We start from the raw sequence: 26,492 nt of genomic DNA, 5'->3' as shown, positions 1-26,492 counted from the left end.
AGATACTGCTTTTGCCCATGAGTTTATAGGGCATATAGTTTACTAATGATACTGCCTCTATCTCTTCATACCATTATAAAAGCAAAAGGAGATTCATAAATAATAATCTTAAAACCATGGTCACAAGAGAACAGGGGCTGTGGTGCTGCTCCTCCCAGAATTCCTTTTTTTCTAGTAATTCAAGTTGCTTACTACATGTTAGAGCAGGCTGCTAAGTGCCTGACTAAAGACATCATCATCTCTGGGTGTTCTGAGTAGGAATGTGTTCTAAAACAACAAATCTCTACCTGCAGGTGTTTAAGTTTTGCATGCAGCTCACTGTTCTCTTGCTCCTTTTCTTCCGAGAACTGCGCTTTTCCAAGAGCATTCTTCAGGGCTTGCCTTTCCTTCTCAAGTTCTGCTTTAAGGGCTGACTGTTCTAACTGTCACCATAAGAAGCAATGACATGAAAGTATAAAATAGCAACAATTTGTGATTTTAAAAGGCACAAATAAATTTACATATACACAAAATCCCTTACTAGCTATAGTAATTTTAAACAATTCAATTTTATATTTGTACTCCCAAATTTAAAAACCAAAGATAATTTTTTTCCACACAATCCTTAAACTATTAGTAACACTTAAGAAGGATTGAGCATCAGAATCAGCTGAGCTCAATTACACCAAATCAGGATCTTCAAGGGTGGGCCGAAGCACTTACCTTTAAAAGCTCTTTGCAAGTGATCCAACAATTATTGCTCTCCTTTCCCTTAGACCAGTATTTCTCAAACTGTGGTCCTCAAAAAAAAACTGTATCAGCAGGGTGCAGTGGCTCATGCCTGTAATCTCAGCACTTTGAGAGGCCAAAAAAAAAAAATGGATCACCTGAGGTCAGGAGTTCAAGACCAGCCTGACCAACATGGAGAAACCTTGTCTCCACTAAAAATAAAAAATTAGCCGAGCGTGGTGGTGCATGCCTGTAATCCCAACTGCTCAAGAGACTGAGGCAGGAGAATCGCTTGAACCCAAGAGGCAGAGCTTGCAGTGAGTGAGATCGTGCCATTGCACTCCAGAGCCTGGGCAACAAAAGCAAAACTCCATCTCAAAAAAAACCAAAACCAAACCACCACCAACAAAAAACTGTATCAACACTACCTATGCCTGTTAAAAATGCAGATGCTTAAATTCCATCTCAGATTTTTTAGATGAGAATCTCTAGGATGAGACCAAGGAATCTGTATTTATCAAGCATCACAAGTGAGTTCATATAACTAAAGTTTACCAATCAAATATCTGTAGATCTTCACATCAGAGACAGAAGATCTGTTATGCTTCATATTCTCAATGTGTGGTCTGAAGACCAATCCTGGCAGTCTTGGTGCTAAGGGAGGGGGAATGTCCCTTTCGATACCAAGTGAATCGGTGAAAAGGCCAGGCTCTTATAATATTTTTGTCAAGACTTATGAGAGAAAAACAAAAGACAAGGAAAGTACAAAGAACAATGTATTTCAAGCTAGTACACGCTGGCTTGAAAAGAGGAGATTTATTAAGGAAAACGCCATCTAGAAATTATATTTACTATTATTTAAAAATATTTACTGTTATTTCAATTATTTTCCCAAAACCGCCTCTTTTCTGAGACGCTGATCTTGTCAACTATAGTTCTACAAAGCTTGGTACTCCTGAGAAATATAATCCTGATAACTGTCAAGTGATGATTTGATATCTCATAAGTAAAGGAATATACATAATTACTATCATAAACCAGATATATTTCTAGTTCCTTTTCTAATCATAATGAATTATTTTTTACATGCATTCCTGAGATTCAAAATATCTTATTTTATTTCATTTTCATTAAATAAGCACATATTGATGCTTCTCATGTGCCAGGCACTGAAAAAGCAGAAACAAACAGATATAATCTGAATATTGACTGAGCTCTGAGTCTAGCTGGGGTAAAACAAACAGATTATCTAGGATCATCTAAACAGATGATCATCATACACATGACAAACAGCTTTTTTGTGTACAGGTTATAGGAAAACCAATGTAGAGTCCTGAACCCAGATTTTCAGCAGGCAGAAAGGAAAGGTTAAGGTGGGCTTCCTGAAAGAAGATGCAGGCCATCTGGCTAATAAATTGTATTTTTAATCTGATAAAGAATATATTACAACTGGGCTCTGCCTGTCTCTCTGCCTTTACCTCTCATTCTCTTTCCCCACTCCTCTCCCTGCTCCTGGCATCCTGGAGGCATACTTTCAGCACTTCAAATGTACTATATGCTCTCTCTACTTACTGCTCCGCCTAGAATACACATATCTTAACTTTACCCCTTTTCACTCTGTCCCCTCTGCATGGCTAAATCCTACTCAACCATCAGCCAGCAGCTGAAACATCATTTCCATAGGGTAGTCTTCTCTGACTACTTCCTCCTTAGCCAAAGAATCCTGTCCCTTTCTTTTTCCCACACCTGTTCCACCTGTCAGCTCCACAGGATGGTGACCATGTCTGTGCTTTCCCTAGAGAATCCACAGCACCTGGCCCTCAATGGTCAATCAATAAATATTTATTGGATATGGTTTCTGTAATTTACAAGTATAATTTTAACTAATGGATCTTTCGACTAACCCTAAAAGGAGACAGCAAACTACAACTTACCATCAACCTAAAAGAGGTCTCTTAAACCTGTTCTAAGAAGGAAAAATTAGCATTTATTGAATATCAACTGCCAGGTGCTTTCAAGTCCATTATCTCATTTATTCTCCCCATAAGCCATTTTACAGAGGAGGAACAGGCTGGGAGGCTCAGAGCTATGAACTGATTTGCCCATGGGTAGTATTAGCACTCAGAATGTCTGACTCCAAAATTGTGACTTTCTCATCATTCCATATATACTGTATTAAAATGCTTAATCTTAAATTAAGACCTAAATAAAGGAAGGATGGTATCTTAAGGCACAGGGTACTTAGTTTCTCATTGGCTTCATGCTCCTGCTTACCTGGGTAAGTCTTGTTACTTTTTCCAACTCTTCCTTGAGCTGCTTGGCTTCAGCATCCCTTAGGTTTAGCCGAGCCTCTAGCTCAGCTTCATAGGCACTGAGATCTCCCTGGGTCTGCTGCAAAGATGCATTTACTTCATGCTGCTCGTGGAGGGCAGTTTCTAGCTCTGCAAGCTCCTAGAAGGATTCAGTGGGTTTAACTATGGAACCCTCACTGTGCTGTTTAAGAAGCATCTGGAAGGCATTATAAGGAACTTGAGCACTGTAAACCAAATGCTGGCCAGCTATTGCTGCCTGCCACAAAGTTGTCAGAAGCAATATGATAAAGCCTCAGGCTGTGCACATCCTGACTGGAAAACAAAATCCTGGCTAAATATAATCAGGAAAGTCGGTAAGCTACCAACATACTGTTTTTCAAAGGGACCAGTTCTGTGATACTTGTGAGTCTAAAAACATAAGGAGGGAGAAAGAGAAAGGAAGGAAAAAAAGAAGAGAAGATTTAAAGCCTATTTTTCATCTGATGTTGGACAAAATGTTTTCATATTCATTATTTCATTGTATCTTCACAATAACTGTCTATGGCAACTTGCAGTTTTACAGATGAGGAACTATAGAATGAACATCTAAGTAAATTGCATAGGGCTGGTGTAGCTAGAAAAAGGATAGTCAGGATATAAATGCAGATATCTGACTCCAAAGCCTATACTCTTTTGATTAAACCGTAGCATGTTCATTTATCAGAAAAACAAAATGGGACTGACACTGTCTATTATCAAGGATCATAAGAATACCTTAAATGAGTGCTAACAAGAATATACACACATATTTATTAGCATACCATGGTTGTGATTCATTTTAGTCCATCTTTGTTTTGTGATTAAACATTATAGCTTTCATCTATTTATTTGAGATCAAATTATTATAGATTAAAGAAAAGAATCCTATGATGATGAGAGCTTCTACAAAAGAGCTGTCCAAAAACAACTGGGCAATTGAATCACCTGGGCTGCTTGTTTAAAATGTAGATACTACATATAACCAACCAAAGATTATTATCCAGGATATATATATAAAGAATTCCTACAAATCTTTAAGAAAAGGCACACAATTCCACAGAAAAATAGGCAAAGAGTATGAATAAGGAATTCACTGAAAAGGAAACCTGAACAGCAAATGAAAGGTGATTAGCCTCTCCAGTAATCAGGAGAAATACAGTTAGCTTAAGATATTATTTTACATACAGCATAGCGATACAAGTTAAACAAACCAGGAGGAAGCAATCAGTCAAACCCAGAACGTGGGACAATCTATGGAATGCCATCCTGGATTTTACACACACATGCACACATAGTCTTGAGAAAATCGAGAAAATCGGAATATGGTTCAGAGATTAGAGGACATTAGGGAATTACAGTCAATTTTCTTAGGTGAAATAACACTACTGTAGTGACGCAGGAAAATGCTCTTAAAGAGATGTATGTTGAAGGAATGATGTTATGATATCTGCAACTTTCTAATGAGCAGAAGAAAAAAGAAAAAAGTATGTGTCTATGAGAAAGGGAAAATAAATAAATCAAAATATTTATTGAATCTAAGAGGGTTCACAGCTGTTCACCAAACTATTCTTCCAACTTTCTTGTAACTGTAAACAACTTCAAAATAGAAAGATGGAAAGAAGATCTTTAAAACTCAGCACTGGCAAACACGAAGTCTGATAAAATACTGAATTTCCTAAATATGATAATTATTTTGTGTTTATGTTAGAAAATATCCTTGTTCTTAGGAAATATATAATGAAATATTTAGGAGCAAAGGAGCATGATGTCTACAACTGATTTTCAAATGGTTCAGGAAAAAAATCTGTATAAAAATGTATATAAAATCATGTAACAATTATTTATGATGAGATAAAGCAAATGTGTTAAAATACTAATTGGTGACTCCAGGTGAAAAGCAAATGTGAGTTATTTATATTTCTCTTGCCACTTTCCTGCAAGTTTGAAGTTATTTCAAAATAAAAGCTTTCAAAAAAAAAAAAAGCTGGGGCCAGGTGTGGTGGTTTACGCCTGTAATCCCTGCACTTTGGGAGGCTGAGGTGGGTGGACCACCTGAGGTCAGGAGTTCAAGACCAGTCTGACCAACATAGAGAAAACCCATCTCTACTAAAAACACAAAAAATTAGCCCAGCATGATGGCACATGCTTGTAATCCCAGCCACTTTGAGAGCTGCGACAGGAGAATTGCTTGAACCTGGGAGGTGGAGGTTGCAGTGAGCCGAGACTGTACCATTGCACTCCAACCTGGGCAACAAGAGCAAAACTCCATCTGAAAAAAAAAAAAGTTGGGTCCCCACCTCCCCACTTCTCTGCGGCTGTGCGGCTGAAACCAAACAGAGGGAGGGTGTGATGCAGACTTGTGCAGGTCAGGCTCGGACCTGTGCTGCCTCATGATGTAAAGTGTAACAAGGGGACTGACAGTGTGGGCAGCGTGGGCTCCACAGTGGTCCGCTCCGGTTGCTGGGTGCAGATTTGGGTTCCCAGCCCAAGGCTGCCCGTTCTCTGCCACTTACTGTGGCCCCAACAGGCTGGGGTTACTGTGGCAGGTAGTCCTGGTGCTCTGTAGGAGCCTGCGGCTACTCCTCGGCAGTACTTGGGGCTGGTCCTGGAGGAGCTATGCAGGGTTGTGGCAGTACTGCCTGAAAGTATGAGACCAGATTCTAACCCTTACGGTTTTCCCCGGGAATTGGTGCAGCTGTTGCTGGATTTGCTGTTCTCTTTTTTTGTGTGTGGGAAGAAGTTTTAGATTGGTTAGGAGTTGGCTTTATGTGGGAAGAGAGAAAAAGCTTGCTGTAACCGTTTCTGGACTAATTGAAAAAAAATGTAACTACTTGAAAATTTTAGCCTTGTTCAAAAAGAGTATGAAGGCTATGAAGTAGAGTCATTTTTAAAGGATGACAGCTTTGAGAAGGAAGCAACAGAAGCACAAAGTTTGGAGGCAACCTGTAAAAAGCTGAACAGGTCCAATTCTGAATTTGAGACAAAATATTCTGTCTAGAAAAAGAGTTTTAAAAAAAGAGAAATCTAAACATTCTGAACAAGATGAATTGATGGCGGATATTTCAAAAAGGATACAGTCTCTAGAAGATGAGTCAAAATTCCTCAAATCACAAGTAGGTGAAGACAAAATGACCTTCAAGTTATTTCAAACGAATGAAGAACGACTAAAGACAGCAATAAAAGATGCTTTGAAAAAATTCTCAACTTCAGGAAAGCCAGAAACAGCTTTTGCAAGAAGCTAAAGTATGGAAAGAACAAATGAGTGAACTTAATAAACAGAAAATAACATTTGAAGACTCCAAAGTACATGCAGAACAAGTTCTAAATAATAAAGAAAATAACATCAAGACTGACTGAACACTTGCTGAAGATGAAAGATTGGGCTGCTATGCTTAGAGAAGACAATGGATGATGGTAACTTGGAATTAGAAATGAACAGTGAATCAGAAAATGGTGCTTAGATAATCCTCCAAAAGGAGCTTTGAAGAAACTGAATCATGCTGCTAATTTAAATGCTTCTTTAAAAACCTTAGAAGGAGAAAGAAACCAAATTTATATTCAGTTATCTGAAGTTGATAAAACAAAGGAAGAGCTTAGAGAGGATATTAAAAAATCTTCAGACTGAACAAGCATCTTTGCAGTCAGAAAACACGTTTTGAAAGTGAGAATCAGAAGCTTCAACAGAAACTTAAAGTGATGACTGAATTATATTAAGAAAATGAAATTAAACTCTACAGGAAATTAACAGTAGAGAAAAATTACTGGTTAGAGAAAGAAGAGAGACTTTCTAAAGCAGACAAAAGATCAACCATCCCACTGAAGAGCTGCAGACCTATACAAAGTTAGCCAAAGATCTTGAAGAATTGGAGAAAACTATTCATTTTTATCAAGGGAAGATTATTTCCCATGAGAAAAAAAGCACATGATAATTGGTTGGTAGCTTAGACTGCTGAAAGAAACCTCAATGATTTTAAAAAAGAAAATGCTCACAATAGACAACAATTAAAACAAGTTTAAATTTGAACTTTTAGAAAAAGATCCTTATGCACTTGATGTTCCAAATACAGCATTTGGCAGACAGCATTCTCCATACAGTCCCTCACCATTGGGTCGGCCTTCATCTGAAACGAGAGCTTTTCTCTCTTCTCCAACTTTGTTGGAGGGTTCACTCAGACTCTTATCTTACCTTTGCTTCCAGTGGGAGGAGGAAGAGGCTCAAGAGGCCCAGGGGCCCTCTGGACCATCAGATTACCAATGAAAGAGGAGAATCAAGCTGTGATAGGTTAACCGATCCTCAGAGGGCTCTTTCTGACAGTGGGTCCCTGTCACCTCCGTGGGAACAGGAACATAGGATGATGTTTCCTCCAACAGGACAATCACATCCTAATTCAACAATTCCTCCACAGACAGATTTTATTCTAATTCTGGTAGACTATCTGGACCAGCAGAACTCAGAAGTTTTAATATGCCTTCTTTGGATAAAATGGATGGGTCAATGCCTTCAGAAATGCAATCCAGTAGAAATGATACCAAAGACGATCTTGGTAATTTAAATGTGCCTGATTCATCTCTCCCTGATGCAAATGAAGCAACTTGTCCTGGCTTTGTTCCTCCACCTCTTGCTCTAATCAGAGATCCATTGTTTCCAGTGTATACAAGGGGCCCATTCATGAGAAGAGGGCCTCCTTTCCCCCAACCTCCTCCAGGAACCATGTTTGGAGCTTCTTGAGATTATTTTCCACCAAGGGATTTCCCAGGTCCACCACATGTTCCATTTCCAACGAGAAATGTCTATCGACTGAGGGGTTTTCCTCCTTACCTTTCTTCAATACCTGGATTTTTTTCCTCACACACCCACATTCTGAAGGTAGAAGTGAGTTTCCTTCAGAGTTGATTCCACCTTCAAATGAGCCTGCTACTGAATATCCAGAACCACAGCAAGAAACCTGATATTTTTGCTCTCTTCAAAAGTAATTTTGAAGTATCTCATTTTCAGTTTAAAGTATCTACCACTGTTACATAAATGATTATATTTTTGCTCAAATTGAAGCTTAATGGAATTAATTCTCAGGACAGTATTTTGTAAACAAAGATGATTTAAATATGAATCTTATGAGTAAATTATTTCCATTTTATTTTATTCTAGATAGTGTAACTATTTTAGTTTGATTAATCCACTATTACATAAACAATAGTGGGAGTTTCATATACGTAACCTTGCAGGTAGGGAGGCTTTAAATTCTAAAAGCTGTGTCTTTATGCCAAGAACTGTATTTACTGTGGTTATAGATAAATGTGAAAGTAACTTTATGCTTAATTAAATAAATTTTAGTAGATTTAAAGACTTATTTGGCATTGATAATAATAAAATCAGCTAGTTTTTCTATTTAAAAAAAGTTGGGGCTGGGTGCGGTGGCTCATGCCTATAATCCCAAGCACTTTGGGAGGCCAAGGCAGGTGGATCACCTGAGGTCAGGAATTCAAGACCAGCCTGACCAACATGCTGAAACCCCATCTCTCCCCCAAAAATATAAAAATATTAGCCAGGTGTGGTGGTGTACACCTGTAATCCCAGCTACTCAGGAGGCTGAGGCAGGAGAATTGCTTGAACCCAGGAGGCAGAGGTTGCGGTGAGCTGAGAGTGCACCACTGCACTCCAGCCTGGGCAACAAGTGTGAAACTGTAGCTCAAAAAAAAAAGTTGAACAACATTACAGGGTTGGCAAAGATGTGGCAGAATGGTAGCTCCCACACTGCTGGTGGGAGTAGAAACTGAAAAACTCACTATGAAAAGTAATTTGACGCCGGGCGCGGTGGCTCACACCTGTAATCCCAGCACTTTGGGAGGCCAAGGCAGGTGGATCACGAGGTCAAGAGATCGAGACCATCCTGGCCAACATGGTGCAACCCTGTCTCTACTAAATACAAAAAAAATTAGCCGGGCATGGTGGCACATGCCTGTAATCCCAGCTACCTGGGAGGCTGAGACAGGAGAATCGTTTGAACCCAGGAGGCAGAGGTTGCGATGAGCCGAGAATGCGCCATTGCACTCCAGCCATTGAAACTCCGTCTCAAAAAAAAAAGAAAGAAAGAAAAGTAATTTGATAATATCTACTGAACTTAATTGAGGATGGACATACTTTCTGACCCACAGTCCTGCTTCTAAGCATAGTCCCCATGTGTTCAAGATGTGTACAAGAATGTTATACTCAGCATTGTTTGTAATAGCATAAGCCTGGAAATCACCTAAATGCCCCCCAAAAAGAGAACAAATAAATAATAAATTTGTGGCATGTACATAAAGTAAGATGATACATCTATCAGTAAAAATGAACAAAGTAGAACTACATCTATCAGAGTGCATAATTTTCAAAAACATAAATATGAAGGAAGAAAGAAAGTGGCCAAATATGTACACTATGATACATTTTGTATTAAGTCTTAAAATCATGGAAACTACTACATATTGCTTATGGATGTTTACACATATAATACAAAAATAGAGGTACAGGGAAATAATAACCATATTCAGAACTTCGTTACTTCTGGAAGGGAGTAGACGGAGGATTTCAAATATATCTGTAATGTTTAATTTGTTAAGCTGGGTTGTAAGCACATGATGTTAAATATTTGTGATTTCTTTATATACCTGAGAAATTTCGTAATATTAAAATATATTAATTCAATTTCTGGACCCAGCCCTACTGAGCAAGGAGTTTGGGAATCTGTGGTTCTCATGTATGATAACATTTTACAAACAACTAAAATAGAGCAAGAGAAATCTTCAAATAAATGGGCGACAAATCAGGTTCATAAGGGTATAATTTAAAACATTATGTCTGCCTTGTTAGCTATAACATAATGTTAAAATTATCTAGTAACAAAAAGAATAAGAAAAACCATTCTGTGCTCAATTTTGCAGCACAAATAAAACATGAACATTTAATACAGTATTTGTAATAACTACAATTTCATATTCTTTAGAGTTATTTAGCAATAATACCTTTCAGGGATAGAAATACAGCTTAAATAATCTTCCTTTACTGAGCAAAGAAAAAATAATAATTCTAAATGTATCACAGCTAAAGAAGGAAAAAAAACCCCAACTTTTAAAAGAAAAAAAAATCACCATATAGCCACTAACACTTTTTCCCACTTAAAAATGTACTGTTGGCCAGGCAGGATGGCTCACGCCTGTAATGCCAGCACTTTGGGAGGCCAAGGCCGGCAGATCACGAGGTCAGGAGTTTGAGACCAGCCTGACCAACATGGTGAAACCCTGTCTCTACTAAAAATACAAAAATAGCCAGGCATGGTGGCACATGCCTGTAATCCCAGTACTCAGGAGTCTGAGGCAGGAGAATCGCTTGAAGCCAGGGGGCAGAGGTTGCAGTAAGCAGAGATTTAGCCACTGCACTCCAGCCTGGGTGAAAGAGAGAGACTGTATCAAAAAAAAAAAAAACCAAACCAACAAATAATAAAAAAAAAACCTGTACTGTTAACTCTTCCAACTAACTTAATTTGGACATTATCTACTTCGGAAGCTAAGGGAAAAAAAAAAAATCATACCTTCCTCATATTTTCTGCATCCATGGCAACTATTTCCAGTTGGTCTCTCTCCTGCTTGACGTCTGTCAATTTCTGCAACAATGCCTCTTTCTCATCCCGTAGCTTCCTGCATTCATTCTGGGCCTGAGTTGCCTGGCCTTTAATGGTCCTCAGGTATTCTTGCAAGCCACTAATGACACCTTCTAACTCCTTCTTCAAGGCTTCATTTGCTGCTATCTGGCCTAAGCAAGATGCAAATAGGGTAATAATATATCTTTTTAAAGTACTGCATTGTCCCCTCAGCACTTTGTTACTACCCAGGAGTGAAATTCTAAGCTTTCAATTCTTTCCTATCATTTTTTTTCCAAACATAATGTTAAATTTTCTTCCTATTATAGATAGTACAGAGGTATTAAGCAGGTATAAAATAAAAATAGTACATTTTGTGGTATATAAAATAAAAATAGTATATTTGTAAAATGCCTCATTCATGTTGTAAAGAGTTTGATTTCCAAATAAAATAAAAAAAAATACGTAGCAAAACTGCGAGTTCTTGCTGCTAAATACATAGAACAAAACCACTCAGTATACAAGATGAATCCAAGACTGTCAACATAAACTTGTAACCTGAAGACTTAAAACACACACACATATCCCATATACAGTACTGGATACACACTATGTGCCAGGAACTTTATGAACACTATCTTTTTTTTTTTTTTTTTTTCAGACAGGGTTTCACTCTGTCACCCAGGCTGGAATGCAATGGTGCAATCATGGCTCACTATAGCCTCAACCTCCCTGAGCTCAGGTGATCCTTCCACCTCAGCCTCCCAAGCAGCTGGGACCATAGGCATGTGTGCCACCAGGGCTGGCTTATTTATTTATTTTTTTGTAGAGACAGTGTTTTGCCATGTTGCCCACACTGGACTCGAACTCCTGGGCTCAAGTAATATGCCTACCTCAGCCTCCCAAAGTGCTGGGATTACGGGCGTGAGCCACCACTCCTGGCCTATGAATACATCTCATGTAATTCTCCCAACAACTAATGATTGAGATAATAACAACTTGTCCAAGGTGACACAGCTGACAGTTGTAAAACAGGGAGTGAGACCTTTTTACACTGAGCCCAGGCTCTCACCACTATGGCCTATTGTCTTCCTTTTCCACTATTATGGAAACGTCACAGTTTAAATCTGCATTGCAAAAGTAGATCCTAAAACTCTTTCTTCATATAATCAGACACTGAATTCCCTGATGCCAATGGGTGCTTTGCTCCTGAATGGATTTTATGCCATAGACAATAACATGCCAGAGCTTATCATGATCATGTATTCACTTCTGGCCTACTGACTGGAATGACCTGACTCACTAGACGTCAATGCAACAAAACAAAACAAAAACAAAACTTTAAAAGTGTATTAAATACTTTTGAGTATCCTGTAAATATTTCCCTATCAAACATTAGCACTAACAGGTAAACTGTATTAAGCTAATATCTGGATTAATGCTTATCTTTATCATCTTTCTTTTATTAGTAAAAAATTGACTTAGCTTAAATCACATTTAAATTCTCACCTTCAGTAAGTTGTTCTTCAAGGTCCTTAATCTCTTCAGTTTCTTTAGCAATTCTAGAAAGTATCTCATCCAAACGACTTTCAAGTTGTTTGTACTGCTTGTTCATAATGTCAAGCTGTTGTTCTTTACCCCTCTTTTGAGCCTTCATATGGGACTGAATTTAAAAAAAAATTAACAAAACCCCAAATTCCTTAAACTCCTTTAAAAACAATAATCCTTAACATTTTTAAAGAAAGAATAGAAAATATAATAATTTGCATCTATTTTATGTCAGGCCCTATATTGTTTTCACATGGGTAGTTTTCATTTAAACTTCAGGATAACTTGATGTAGAAATCATTTCCACTTTACAGGTGAGAAAACTTACGATCAGAGAGGTTAAGTGATTTTTCCAAGGGCATAGCTAGGTAGGTAATGTAGCCAGGTTCAGTGTTATTTGCATTGCATGAGATTGTGCCTCTTTTTCTTTCTTTTTTTTTTTTTTTGAAATGGAGTCTCACTCCATCACCCAGGCTGGAGTGCAGTGGCACGATCTGAACTCACTGCAACCTCCATCTCTCAGGTTCAAGTGATTCTCCTGCCTCAGTCTCCCAAGTAGCTGGTACTACAGGTGCACGCCTCCACACCTGGGTTTTTGTTTCTTTTTTTTCTTTTTTTTTAGTAGAGATGGGGGTTTCACCACGTTGGCCAGGCTAGTCTCGAACTCCTGATCTCAGTTGATCCGACAGCCTTGGCCTCCCAAAGTGTTGGGATTACAGGCATGAGTAAGTGTTGGGATTACAGGGATACTGGCCTAAATGTGTCTTTTAAAAAAGGTTTCCAAAGTTAGTTGGTTATAGCATATGTCTATAGAAAAAAACTTAAAAGCTATATCCCAAAATGTTAACAAGCATTATACCTGGGTGGAAGGATTACACGGGGAATTCTTTTCCTTTTGTAATGAGTATTTTTATATTTAAAAAAACTTTTATAGTAGATAATGCCTTTTTAATTAAAAAACACATTAAATGTACTTAAAAACAGGTTTCTTAGAAGAAAATAGAGGCATGAAATAGATAAAATACTTGAAATTCAAATTTACTTTGAGTCTTTTAAACAAACATTTTGCTTTTCAATAAACTGAGAGCTGAGAGGGACCTCAAAGACCACTTAGCCCAGTGAATCTCAAAATGGAGGGCCCTACGGAGGCATACCTCTCTACCACTACACTTGTCCATGTTGGAAAACAGAGCTTTCACACACCCACACACCCTCTGGTACCCTGAAGTCATGGCATTAGGGAACTACTGTTAACTGAAGAGTGGATTGCATTTCTCAGGTATGCTAGGGAAAGCAAATCAAGAGGCAACGATCTAGTCTAACCCTTCCTTTTAAATATGAGAAAACTGAATTTCATTTCCATCAAATGACTTTCCCATCTCCTGAGGCAATTGTTCATATGGAGACAAAATAATTCCCCAGAGAACCTTTGCCCTCCCCCTCACTCCTTCATGACTGTTAAGTTTGCACCCACAGAATCAGAGGAACACAACAATAAATGAAGAGAAAGTTATCAAAAGAGGGAACTGTATCAGTCAGAAAAATGAACACCAATGATTTCAAGTCTAAGACCCAGGTGATTATAAAGAACATTTCTCAATTTTATGTATTTGCTTACCCCAAATACAAGAAAGAAAAGTCTTTTCATTTTTGATGAACAAAAGACTGTGGCAGCTTAATTGGAAGGTTTTAAATTTACTGCTGGTAAAATTTCCCTACACTCCCAAAATACCCATTTGAAATCTTTCTGAAAAGTTATATGTAACAGCTTACATTCTAAGTAAATTTCGAATTGTTATGGCTCAAGAAGTAATTTCTTAAAAGACCGCACTCATATCTGTATCAATAAATCTTTAAAATTCACCATTAAAAATTCCACTGAAACCTTTATACACAGGACAAAAATTTGGTTCAATATGCTCATAGTGTATATTAAACACATGAAAACAAAAGTAGATTCTGCGATTTACACCACCGTGGAGCTCACAAAAGAGTTATTGTAAAAACAGGAACTTCCATCTCTGACTCCTCCTCTTTTAAGTCCTTTGTACAGACAGAGAAAAAAATGATCATACCTTAACTTAAAATTCATCCTGTTAAAACTGAGCCGTTGATAACAGAGAAATTGTGGGCGGAACGCTTTCTCATGCTGTCTTCAAATTCATGTGCACTTCCCTCTCTTGACAGCCACATTTTTGCAAGCTCCTCAGAGCCTCTAACTTCGCAGAGCCTCAAACTACATTCTTGACCAAGAGTGAGCGGCGGCCCCGCCCATCCAATCACCAGCAGCCTCTGCGGGCAGGCCCGGCCCTCCGCGAGTTAAATCATAACACAGGAAGCTCCCGGGGGCCAATCACGCCCAAACTTTGCAACAGATCGCTACAATAGCTCATTCCCTCTAGCGAACAGTTACCTTTTGCTTCCAATAGGGCATTTCCCAATAGAGAAAAGTAATACAAATCTTTATTATGTTTGCTCCTGTGATAATCTGTGCTTCTATGAGTAATTTTATAACTAGTCTGTGATTTTTAAATGGCACCCTTTCCTTTTAAAACCTAAATGCTTATATTCGCTGAAAACTTGCCTAGGTTTGGTTCTGATCTAATTTTAAAATAATCTTTTTAGACCTTTAATCCCTTTGTGAGGAGAGGGTCATTGTAGTAGCATAAGCGAGGATTTGGGGGCAAATCACTTAATCTTTCTATATCACATTTTCCTTTGCAAATTGAAAGAAAAATGGATGGATGTGATAAAATAAAGTTCCTTGCCAAAACATGGACAATGCCCGGCACAATGTATGACATATCGTGGACACTTAATATGTTTGTTTTCTATCGTATCTCATCAAAGTTAAGTTTTTACTTTTAAATTATATTGGCTATTCAGAAAGATACTTCATCTGATTACATTAAAATTAATTAAATAAAAGTCTACCTATATCTATAGAAAAATATGCAGGCATCTCACTCTTTATAATTTCTCTTCTGCTTAAAGACTCATATTTTGTAGCCTAAAATGGGATACCTAATACTAGCCAATATGAAACTTTGTGAATCAGAAGATGTTCCCTTTGGATGAACTTAAAAGAGATCTCCTCTGATGCTGGGATTAAGGCTGCAAACTTAAGAACTATTAGTAGTTTTAATCAAATTAAAAAAGAAATTCAAATCTGGTTTATATGTTTCAACCCCACTGCACAGGTTGATTTCAAAACTTGGATGCCATTCCCATGTCTTATTTACCTCCTTCCTATATATAATTCTCTACAGAAATCCAGTGACAAACTCTGTCTGCCAGAAATATCACAATCATTTATTGAAAGTAAACACATAGTCCAGCTACTAATTAGACTCATGGATCACAGAACTGGAAAGGGAAGCAAAGGAGTTTTGGGTAGGATCTGGTCTATAAGCTGCTTCCTTCCTCCCTTCCATGATGCAAACATTCATAAATACAGGGCTGGTCCCTGGGGATAAAGATACCAGTAGGATACAGTTCATGTCCTCAGGTGCCTTACATGGGTGGCAGATTGAACAAATATATGTGATAAGATATTGTTGACCACATTACACATCACTTAAAATACCCCCCTTTTCCCCAAAATTATTTAAAATAATCAAGACTACTTTTGGTTTCAATGTTAGTACTTTGGTTTCAATTTTTAGGTTTTTGTTAGAAAAGACCTTATATCTGTGATGATAAGGTTATCCTTTATCGAAATTAGCTGGCCCACAAAAAATATATATGATATTGTACTAAATGTTTAAAGGAATAGTTAAATAACTTGTCAAGTACATAAAGCAATTATAGCACAATATTCTTGTTATGTTAAATGTTATGATTTCCATTAATCCAGAGATCTTAAAGTTCTTTTTTTAAAAACAAAACCAAAAACATTATTCAAGGTATGCCAGGAAAATGTGTAGGAAATATTTTTTCCTTGTATTTTAGGAATATTAGCTAAAATATAAGCAATTAGTACAACTTCTTAGAGACAGAGACAGGAGCCTGACCATATCCAGCCACCTGACCACATCTAGCTTGGTTCCAGAGAAACATTCCAGAGAAATGTTTCCGTTTTTAAGGACAAAACAAGACAACACACAAAAAATACATAGCTTCAGGGGAATATTTGTATAAAAGATTAAATAGAATAGGTAGAGAAAGGACTCTGAACCCCCTTCAGCTCTTTCTGCTCTTAAGAAAGATGAAAAAAAGGCAAGGAGAGAGAAAGGTAAGGAGCAGATCTCTCTTGCTCTGCAGTAAAGTGAAATTCAACCACTTAAAAAAAGTAAGTATACCAGCCAGGCGCACTGATTCACGAGTGTAATCCCAGAACTGTGGGAGGCTGAGGTGGGCAGATTACCTGAGATCAGGCGTTTGAGACCAGCCTGATCAACATGGAGAAACCCTGTCTCTACTAAAAATACAAAAATTAGCCAGGCATAGTGGTGAGCGCCTGTCGCTTGAACCCAGGAGGCGGAGGTTGCGGTAAGCCGAGATCGCACCATTGCACTCCAGCCGGGGCAATAAGAGTGAGACTGTCTCAAAAAATGATATTAATAAATAAGTATACTGTGAGGCCATCATTTACTGAAAGCTACCTTCTTCAAGCCCTAGGTTGTTTTGTTTTAGACATATACGTACGTTCCATATATATGTATGTGTGTATATATATTTAATATACATACATATACACATACATACATTATATATACACACATATGTATGTACAGTTTTCCTTTGGTATCCATGGGGGTTTGGTCCCAGGATTCCCTGCAGACACCAAGATTCACTGATGCTCAAGTCCCTTATATAAAATGGTGTAATATTTGATTTAACCTATGCATATTCTCTTATATGTTAAAATCATCTCTAGATTACTTATAATACCTACTGCAGTATAAATGCTATGTGAATAGCTGTTATACTGTCTTGTTTAGTGGAATAATAACAAGGGGAAAAAATCTGTACATATTTAGTATGGATGCAACCATCCTTTTTTCCCCTAATGTATGTGATCTGCAGTTGGTTAAACCCACAGATGCAGAATCCATGGATATGTAAGGCTGACTATATTTATATATCACTTAAATTTGTTCATCAAACTAAAAGAGACTTTCAGAAAGGACTCTGGACTCTGATGCTAACAATAATGAGACATGTAATATGTAGACAGACAAGTCAAAATTTCTTAATTTACTCACATGTTTTGGGTCTTTGGAATCCAGTGTACCTATGGCTATTTGCAGGTCCTTGATCTCCTCCTGCTTTTCAGAAATTTCCTCCTTTTGTTTTTCCATCTGCAGTTCTAGATCCAGAGCTTCGTGGCGTAATTGATTCACAAGTTGTAGTCTACCACTCAACTGCTTGTAAAGAAGGTCTTTCCCTGCTTCTGAAATCTAATCTCCCCAAACCCCAATATATAATTAACAGAGAAGAACAACATTGTTTTATTAAGACAACATCTATAATTTTAAAAAGTATTCTATGTCCTGTCAGTTTTTTAAAAATAAAAGTAAAATATGGGAGTTTTCTAAGCACTCCATTGCATATTTTACACTTTTATGATTATATGTAGAAAATCTTACTTTATAAAAGTTTATGAAACTAATAGGCACAAATCAAGTTGTCATTCTATAATAGTATAAGGAACTTGTAAATTATTAATAAACATAATACTAATAATAGCACTTACTGTGGACCATGCACTGATCTAAACTCTATATCCTTTTATTTAATTCTCAAAACATATAAAGTAAAAAGTATAATTATCCAATCTTATAGATAAGGAAACTGAATCATGGAGAATTTGAATATCTTACCCAAGGTCATACTAGAAGTTTGTGGAAGCAAGACTTTGTGTGACTCTAGACAATTTCACTGACATTACACTTCAGTTTACTAATTAACTTTAGAATAAAGAGAGTCAACCAATACATTGAGTACTGACATAGAAACAATAACTTAATACTCTCTTATTTCTAACAGTTTTTAACATAGAGATTTAAACAAATATAAAAATTTCTCCAGAGTCTGTATAGAAATATAAAAAAGATGAAGATAAAAGACTGAAAGGAAATAAGATAATTATTATGTAATTCCCTATAACTGCAATACCTTTATGATGAGGAAAAAATTTTAGAATTCCATGTTCACTGGAAAATCATCTCATGTTATAGAATTTCAAAATATAGCAAACTCTCATTAAATTGACATTTTTATTTAACTGAATCAGAACCCGGCTGAAGCTAACCTTTGTTAGCATGTCAAGTAAGTGAATAGTATAAATAAAAATTCAGGCTATTAACTATTTATTATTAACTATTAATGATTATTAACTGTTAATATTAACTCATTTAAATAATTCGATTTTCCAAGCATATTTTGAAAGTATACATTTCTTTTAAAATTATGTACATTATTTACATCTACCTATCTATATAAAGCTTTGGCCAGTGCTATTATAAAACATTCTTTTTAAATTATTAAAACCACCTTGATAGCTCCCTCCTCTTATTTTCAACCTATCTTTAAGTCCTGTCAGTTTGACTGTCCAGTGTTTCCTGGAATCAGCTGGCTTTCTCTCCACATCCACCAGCACCTTCCAGGTTAGTACCAGTATCATCTCTTGCCTGTACTGAACAACCTCCTGACAGGTACAGATGCACACATCTCCATTCTTTCTATCTTACTCAGTCCATGTCATCCTTTGTGAAGTAGGGCAAAGTGACAAATAGGATCAGCCACTTAACTATCAAAGGTTTCCCATTGCAAGCAAAATAAAATTCAAATTCCTTAAAATGGCTTATGAACAATTTGGGAGGCCAAGGAGGGTAAAGCACTTGAGCCTAGGAGTTCAAGACCAGCCTGGGCAACATAGTGAGACCCCCATCTCTACAAAAAAATACGAAAAATTAGCTGAGAGTGGTGGCACATACCTGCAGTCTCAGCTATTCTGGTGGCAAAGGTGGGAGAATTACCTGAGCCCAGGAAGTCAAGGCTCAGTCTCAAAAAAAAAAAAAAAAAAATTGCCTATGAAGCCTGGCATGATCTTTAACCTCATGACTCTTTAACTTCATCTTTCTCTACACTCTCCCTCATTCTGCAGAGAAATATCTAATATGAAGGCCTTTGTACACACTGTCACCTCTATGTGAAATACTTTCCACCAGCTCTGCCTTACTGGCTCCTTCTCATCCTCTGTGTCTTTGCCTGTCACCTTCTTAAGAGAGGCCTTCGTGAATCCCCACAATCTAAAGTATATCTCTTTTAACATCTCCCCTAATTTTCTATTTTTTTTTCTTACAACACTGGTGCTGTTTAACTTTTATTTTTTCCTTTTTGTATATTTATCGTCTTATTTCCCCGACAAGTCTGGCCATGAGAGGGACATATGTCTATTTTGTTCATTATTCAGCACCCAGCCCAGTGACTGACATATGTAAGCTTCCAATAAATTTGAATCAATTTTTAGTTATTATAAAATCTGAAAGTAACAATACAGTATATCTTTTAAAATCATCTACAATTTGGACTTTACTTATTCTTGTTCTACCTACTGTGGTATGAATGTAGTTACCATCATAATTTTTAAATACTTTTAAAAGTTGTAAATAACTAAAACCTGTTTATATACCTAAAAACTAAAATGTCAAGGTACTTCCTTTTTTTGAATTTTTCCCCTGTGTAATTACATCATGGATTTGAGCTGCTTACTTGCCTATTTTACTTTGGTAATTTTTGAGAATATGTTCACATATCTTCAATCTTTTTGTACCACATCTTTTTTTCCTTTTTTTTTCTTTTTTGCTTGTTTTTGATGACAATGTTCATGCTGTCACAGAGATATCTCCTAGTTCTTAATCTAAGTCCCAGGATCTTAAAGGTGTGCAGAGGGCTTAATTAAATTAGAAGAGATACATCAGGAAGCGACTTCTCAAGACTATACCTTTTTACATAAAATTAAGTAATTTATTTCTAAACATGTTATAAAATGTTAATTGGATGTCAACATAAATGGAAGAAAAATATAATTGGCAAATGCTAGAACCATATTTGACTCTGAAATTTATTATTCCATAATTAAGCAGCTAACTGCTTTTTAAAATTGTTTTATATGGTTATGAAGAAAAAAAACACATTTCATTTTTCATTTCCCCTTAGCACTGCTGCTTTGCTTTTACATACTTTTTTTAGTTGTATAGCTTCTTCCAGTTGTTTAAATTCTTCAGTAGCTCTCAAAATTTGTTGTTCTGCCTTTTCTATTTCGTCATGCAGTTCTGATAGTCGAGTTTGTGCTGCAAATTTAAAAACCATGCTTACATAATATGAAACAAGAACAATCTTGAATTCTGAAATTTCAACCAGATAGTCTTTATTGCAATAATCTTCTCCACCCTCTATTAAACATCACAAAAAAAATTTAAGTAACTACTTATGATGCTTTTCTTGTCCACCAATTAATCTCTAGAATAAACTGTTTCATGATATGATACAGAATTATACTTGATACTTTTATTTGTAAAATTCTTAACATAATATTCCCAACACTAGTAAACCCTTTTGAGAGAACAAGAATTTTATTGGGAAATATGCACTTTACATGTCACTAAGTTCTAATTAGGTTCAGGATACTTTAAAAAACCCACAAAACTTTGTGTTAGAGGCAAATGCTTTATGATGGAATTCAATATCAAGAAATTCACTACCGAGCTCTCTCTCCCAGTTGGAGATGATCTCAAATCAATTATTTTCCACCTAAAATTTAAGATTTCTCCCTGTCTCCTACAAAACTATGAGCCATTTCCTTTAAAGTTAGTCTGCACATACATCTGATTTATTTTTACCTTCCCCAAGAGCCTTGCATATAGTATACATAGAAATGAATAATTCAGTTTCTTTTCTTCCCTCACCAAGTCAACTTCTATTTGCCTTCCAGGTCTTCTATTTAGCCACTAGTCAAGGGAAGATAAGCTGCTGGTCTGATCCATAAGAGCACCACAGTGGGCCATAACGCCAGGGGGATCCAAAAACCCAGGTCAGAGTTCTCTTTCTTCCTTACCACGCAGCTTTGTGGGTAAGTAGATTCAAAGTATGTCATTGGCAGGGTCTCTAAAGTACACCCCCGGCTTGGCTTGATTTCTTCCTTTATGTGACTTGCCAGAAGGTATTAAGATCCCTTGAATCACATTACGGAGCATGGGGCATGTCAGGAAAAGTGAGAGGCTAGCCTTAGGCTCAAGCCTGACGAGCACGCTCTGTCCAGCTTATACAAAGCATTTCTTTAGGTTTTTGCTACATGCATAGTAATCAATCAAGTGGTTCTTTACTTGCTTCAGTTATTACTAAAGTCACAGTTATTACTAACTGTGACTGAATGTATAGTTCCAATGCTTATTGGAAGGAGGGGATTTACTCATTCTTGAATCCCCTGGACATGTTGCCATCTAATTACTGCCGAAAACTCCATTCTTAACCATAACGGGAATCATTACAAAATAAATGTTCGATAAATCTGTTTGATAATCACTACTTTTGTTTTAGACTTTTCATGGAAACAACAGCATCATCAGCATGTTTAATAAAAAGAGTTATAAAACAAAATTGGCTTACATATTCAATGTTTTTATATTTTTAAAGAATTTAAAATAATTTTAACCTGCATTTATTTTTTTGCCTTTGTCTTCCAGTTGCAGGTCCAGTGGTGCATGGCCTATCAAGTTCACGTGATCATTTCTAAGTTGTTCATCTGGCTCCATCTTCTCGATCTGTACTACCTGAGCATTATCAATAATGTAACTCTCTGTGGCAAACATATTTCTCTTGTATCTGGATTTGCCAATGTAAGGGCTTTCATCTGGGGCTTTATCAATTTCAGCATACTAAAAGCAAAATAATAGATTTACGGTTTAATAAGTGATCTCCAAGCAGTCAAATGACATTATTCATTTTACTAGTGGCAAACATATCACAGAATTTCTCAAGTTTATGTAAATCCTACATGCCTAGAAACTAAAAAATATATGGTATTCTTTCATCTTCTTCTTAACATACCAAAAAGGAAATCAGACTAAAAATGGTCTCAAAAAAATTCTTCCTCCTACCACTAAAGAGTGAAAGTTTGGACTGATTAACAACTGCCTATAGTTATGTGATTTTTAGCACTGCTTGATGTCTCAAATTAGAAATCTGGGTGTTTTATTTTGGTTTCTTGGCAGATATAAGTAAAAACTCAGTCTAATTTTTTTTTTCAGATACATGGTGTGTAACCATCAGTATAATACATGTTAATCATTGAATTTTGAAAAATGAAATACATGATATGGGTTGGAATCACTGGGTCTTAGAAGTTTGGCATTTCCCCCACTTGCAGTGACATTTATGGCATCTGTACCAGTCATAATTGACTAATACTGAACCCAGTGATTACTGAACAAAGCATGTAAGGACATGACTATTCCCTGGTACTCAAGCACTTTTCCCAGGAGTCTGAATATAAGGGAGCTGATCAACCCATACCCTTGGGAAAGACAGCTGAGAGTTAGACAACTGCTTTTGGTAATGGATATGGCTATGGGCAGATTATTTTTAAGTTTTTTACCTCTTTAAGATACTGTTCTAACTCTCTGAGCCAAATAATTCATCATTCAACCAAAATACACTTTACTCCTCTCATAACAAGAAAGAGGAGTGATTACTGACGAAATCCCTTACATGCCCTCATCACCTGCCCTCCCCCACTCTACCCCATGTGGGCTTTACCTGTGGATTACTAAAAAAGTTAAAATAACTCACCTCTGATGAATAATAATTTAGTGGCTCAAATTTAGCATCAATTTTATAAAAGGCCAATTCTTGTTCCAGCTCATATTGCTTCTGACATGCTCGTGTTAGTTCGATGGTCTTCTCTTTTAGCTATTGGCCCAATTTGATATGAGACAACATATAGGATCAGTAAGTTAGTATAAAGGTGTAATGATACAGCAAGTTCTCAAAGCTGCACAACACTCAGAACATTTTATCTTCTAAATTATAAAAAATGAAATACAAAATTATCATTTCATAAGAGATCATGTAAAAGACCTTTGAAGTTTTTATGCTATTTCAGGATATAATGAATAATGATTTTTAAAATCACTTAAATTTGTTTTAGCTAAACAGAAAAATATCTTTGTATCAATTATTTTTGCATAACTGGCCTAATATCTGCTTCCTGACTTCCCAAAAATTAGCACTAATTTCTTTAACTGACTTTCCAACTTTAACAATAGCTTCAAATTATGAGGGAAAATGGTAACTGAGATTAACTGCAGAGAAATAAAGAGGAATGAGAAGGATGAAAATAAGAGCTTGGTTTTAATTGTCATGCTGTTGTTGCTGTAGATTAAACAGAATCTTAGTTTTAAATGTTGAGGACATTAGGATGTGAATAAGCTCAATCAGATCCACATATGTAATATTCAATTTTAATAAAGCAATTCTACTACAACTTTTTATTCTTAGAAATTTTTGGAGCTTGGAGAAGATAAATGATTCAATCTAATTCTCTGAAATAAATAAAGAAATTAAGTCTCAGATTGGTGAACTGACTTGTCAAAAGTTACATATTAAACCAGCATCAGAAGCTAAATATATTATTAGCTAACTACTAGTACTAGCCTTTTTCCACTAAACCAAACTTTGAGTTTATTTCAAAGATCCACTAAGTGATTTTTGTCTTTTTTTGGCCAGTGTCTGATAGTAGATATCAAAGAAAAAACATGCAGAAAAATTTCCAATATAAAAATGCAAGCAGAAGAGAATAAAACATAAACAAACACAAACATTTTACAAGGCCCAAGAAATCAAAGTTGTGCATGATTTAGCTCACAGTCACCTCCTGATTATCCATCAAAATGGAAGTCATAGCCTAGATAACAGGAAACACTGAGCCAAATACTTAATGTGTGCCAGACATTGTGCTAAGCATTTGACATATGCTATTGTACTGAATCTTCACAACTACCCAATAAGATGATAAAAGCTGCACAGAGAAGTTAAATAACTTGCCCAATTGCACAGCTGGTAGTGGAAGAGGCAGAATTCAATTCCAAGTCTCCTGATTTCGAATCCAACACTGTCTGTTGTTCATGCTGCCTTTGATGTCCTGCTGCAGGTGTCTGACACGTTACCCACATAGATACTTTGACTGAATGCTCACAAGTCTCCGAGTCTCAAGAAAGCAACTCACAGTCAACACTGTCAACTAATCTTGGGTTCTCTCCTCAAAAGTCATTGGCAATAGTGGCAAACAAATGGCAAATGTGACTAGAATCATAGAGAATACATGAACTGGTCTGCAGGCAAATAATAAGAAATAGACTGTACATTTCAAAGTACTTTACTTTTGTGTCTTTTTTTTTTTTTTTGAGACAGAGTTTCACTCTTGTTGCCCAGGCTGGAGTGTAACGGCACAATCTTGGCTCACTGCAAACTCTGCCTGCCAGTTCAAGCAATTCTCCTGCCTCAAGCCTTCCACGTAGCTGGGACTACAGGCGCATGCCACCATATCCAGCTAATTTTTTTATTTTTAGTAGAGATGAGGTTTTACTTTGTTGGCCAGGCTGGTCTTGAACTCTGACCTCCAGTGATCTGCCCACCTTAGCCTTCCAAAGTGCTGGGATTACAGACGTGAGCCACTGTGCCTGGCCTTTTCGTGTCTTTTATAAGCCCTACACTTAGCATACAGTAAGCACTCAATATTGTCTGTTGAAGAAATGCATGAATAAAAGCAAAATAGAAATCAAGTGAACTGGAAAGTAGGCTAGTTGCAGTATTAGCTGTGGATAATCAAGAGTTGACTGTAGGTAACATATTCACCAATCAGAAAAATAATTATTTCTCCCACATTCAAATTTGCTCTCCTATGCAAACATCCATTAAAAAACAAATACACATACACAACACACATTTCCCAAGAAGGCAAGCCAGTTTCAAAACTTAAAATGTAAGCAAGCATATTAATACAAGTTAGCATGCAAACCCTGAAAAATATAATGTGCAGTTCAGGCCTGGAAGAACTACCTTCAAGGAAGAATAAAGAATCAGCAGAAAAGGGCCTGCAAGAAACCAAGACAAGGGCTAAAAGAAGAAGCAAATAGATACTGTTCACCTAGAGAGTTAAATTGTAGTAATACAAGTTGCTCTTTACTGACAACTTACCATAGGAAGATATGGCTTTTAGCACTGGCAATATTCTTACATGGACATATTTTATTGTCATTCTGAGGTATAGATTTACTATCTTCTGTTACTTAGCTTTATTCATTTCAAATTATTTTCACACTCATTACCTCATTAAATTGTCACAATTCTGTGAGGCTAGCAGGACAAGTAAATAATCCTCATTTTAAATATAACTAAACTGAAGCACAGGAATTAAATAATTTGCAAAAGGACAAAAAGTAAATTTGATTAATATTTGTTGTTGGCAGGACAGGACTACTATGGTTTAAACGGCCACCAGAAGACTTACTTCAGTGCTACTTTTCTTTTATACATTAACTGGCCTAATGCATAAGCAATTACTATTTTAAACCAGAAAAACATCACATCATAGCAGACGATATTCTCACTAGATATTCTGCAAAAAATAATAAAAACGTTTTTCAAATGTCAGCTCTTAGAATAAGACCCAGAATTATTTTAGGCATCTAACAGTCCTTGGGACTAACAGAATAGGCAAAACCAATATGAACTGGCAATTTAAAGAAGAAATACAAAATAGCAAATAAATATACATGCAATATTCAACCCTCCAACAACTATAAAAATTCAAAATTAAAACAAGATTCCATTTTTTCTACCATATAAACAAATTCAAAATAACAATACCCAGTTGGAAATTGGGCATTTTCTTCCCTGCTGTGGAAATATAAATTGCTTAGAAGCTTTTTGAAGTGTGCATTCACATTTATCAAAATTTTAAATGCAAATTACACAGTAATTCCACTTCTAGTGGTTTATGCTAAAGAAATACTAGTATGAATGCATACAAATCTTTGTGTGCATATAGACACACACACACACACAAAGATTTTCTCTGTAGTACTGCCTCTAATAGCAAAAAAAGTGAAAGTAACCTAAATATCCATCAGTAGGAATACGTTAAGTAAATTATGACAAATACATTTAATGGAACACAACACAGACTTCAAAAAGAATGAGAAAACTTTATATATACACATATACATTTCTTTTTTAACTTGGAGAGCTGTCCATGTATGCTGTTTTGTAAAAGATAAGATGG

At 36.4% G+C, this 26,492-nt stretch overlaps 1 protein-coding gene and 1 pseudogene across 7 annotated transcripts in view; one reads left to right on the top strand and one right to left on the bottom strand.

Annotated features, from left to right (window-relative positions):
- Nucleotides 1–26,492, bottom strand: part of CNTRL (centriolin) — a 94,972-nt gene that overhangs the window by 39,112 nt on the left and 29,368 nt on the right. For 5 of the 7 annotated variants that reach the window (XR_013536267.1, XM_035256055.3, XM_035256069.3 and 2 more), the window contains 8 exons: nucleotides 23,000–23,119; nucleotides 21,864–22,086; nucleotides 20,393–20,502; nucleotides 17,410–17,604; nucleotides 12,164–12,317; nucleotides 10,607–10,827; nucleotides 2,983–3,159; nucleotides 288–422 (listed from right to left, as the gene is read on the bottom strand). Coding sequence is in view for 6 of the 7 variants with exons in the window: in XM_035256055.3 (XP_035111946.3) it covers nucleotides 288–422; nucleotides 2,983–3,159; nucleotides 10,607–10,827; nucleotides 12,164–12,317; nucleotides 17,410–17,604; nucleotides 20,393–20,502; nucleotides 21,864–22,086; nucleotides 23,000–23,119 (1,335 nt within the window). In the remaining variant the exon portion in view is untranslated. Of the gene's footprint in view, nucleotides 1–287; nucleotides 423–2,982; nucleotides 3,160–10,606; nucleotides 10,828–12,163; nucleotides 12,318–14,277; nucleotides 14,459–17,409; nucleotides 17,605–20,392; nucleotides 20,503–21,863; nucleotides 22,087–22,999; nucleotides 23,120–26,492 lie in introns of those variants that run through there. The other 2 variants (XM_035256089.3, XM_078375424.1) reach the window with 2 other exon arrangements.
- LOC103794775 (melanoma inhibitory activity protein 2 pseudogene) lies at nucleotides 5,686–7,988 on the top strand (annotated as a pseudogene).

Source organism: Callithrix jacchus, chromosome 1 (assembly GCF_049354715.1).
Source record: "Callithrix jacchus isolate 240 chromosome 1, calJac240_pri, whole genome shotgun sequence".
NCBI classification, from domain to species: Eukaryota; Metazoa; Chordata; class Mammalia; order Primates; family Cebidae; genus Callithrix; species Callithrix jacchus.
The sequence above is the reverse complement of the archived record's forward strand: the minus strand, read 5'-3'. Positions and strand labels throughout refer to the sequence as shown.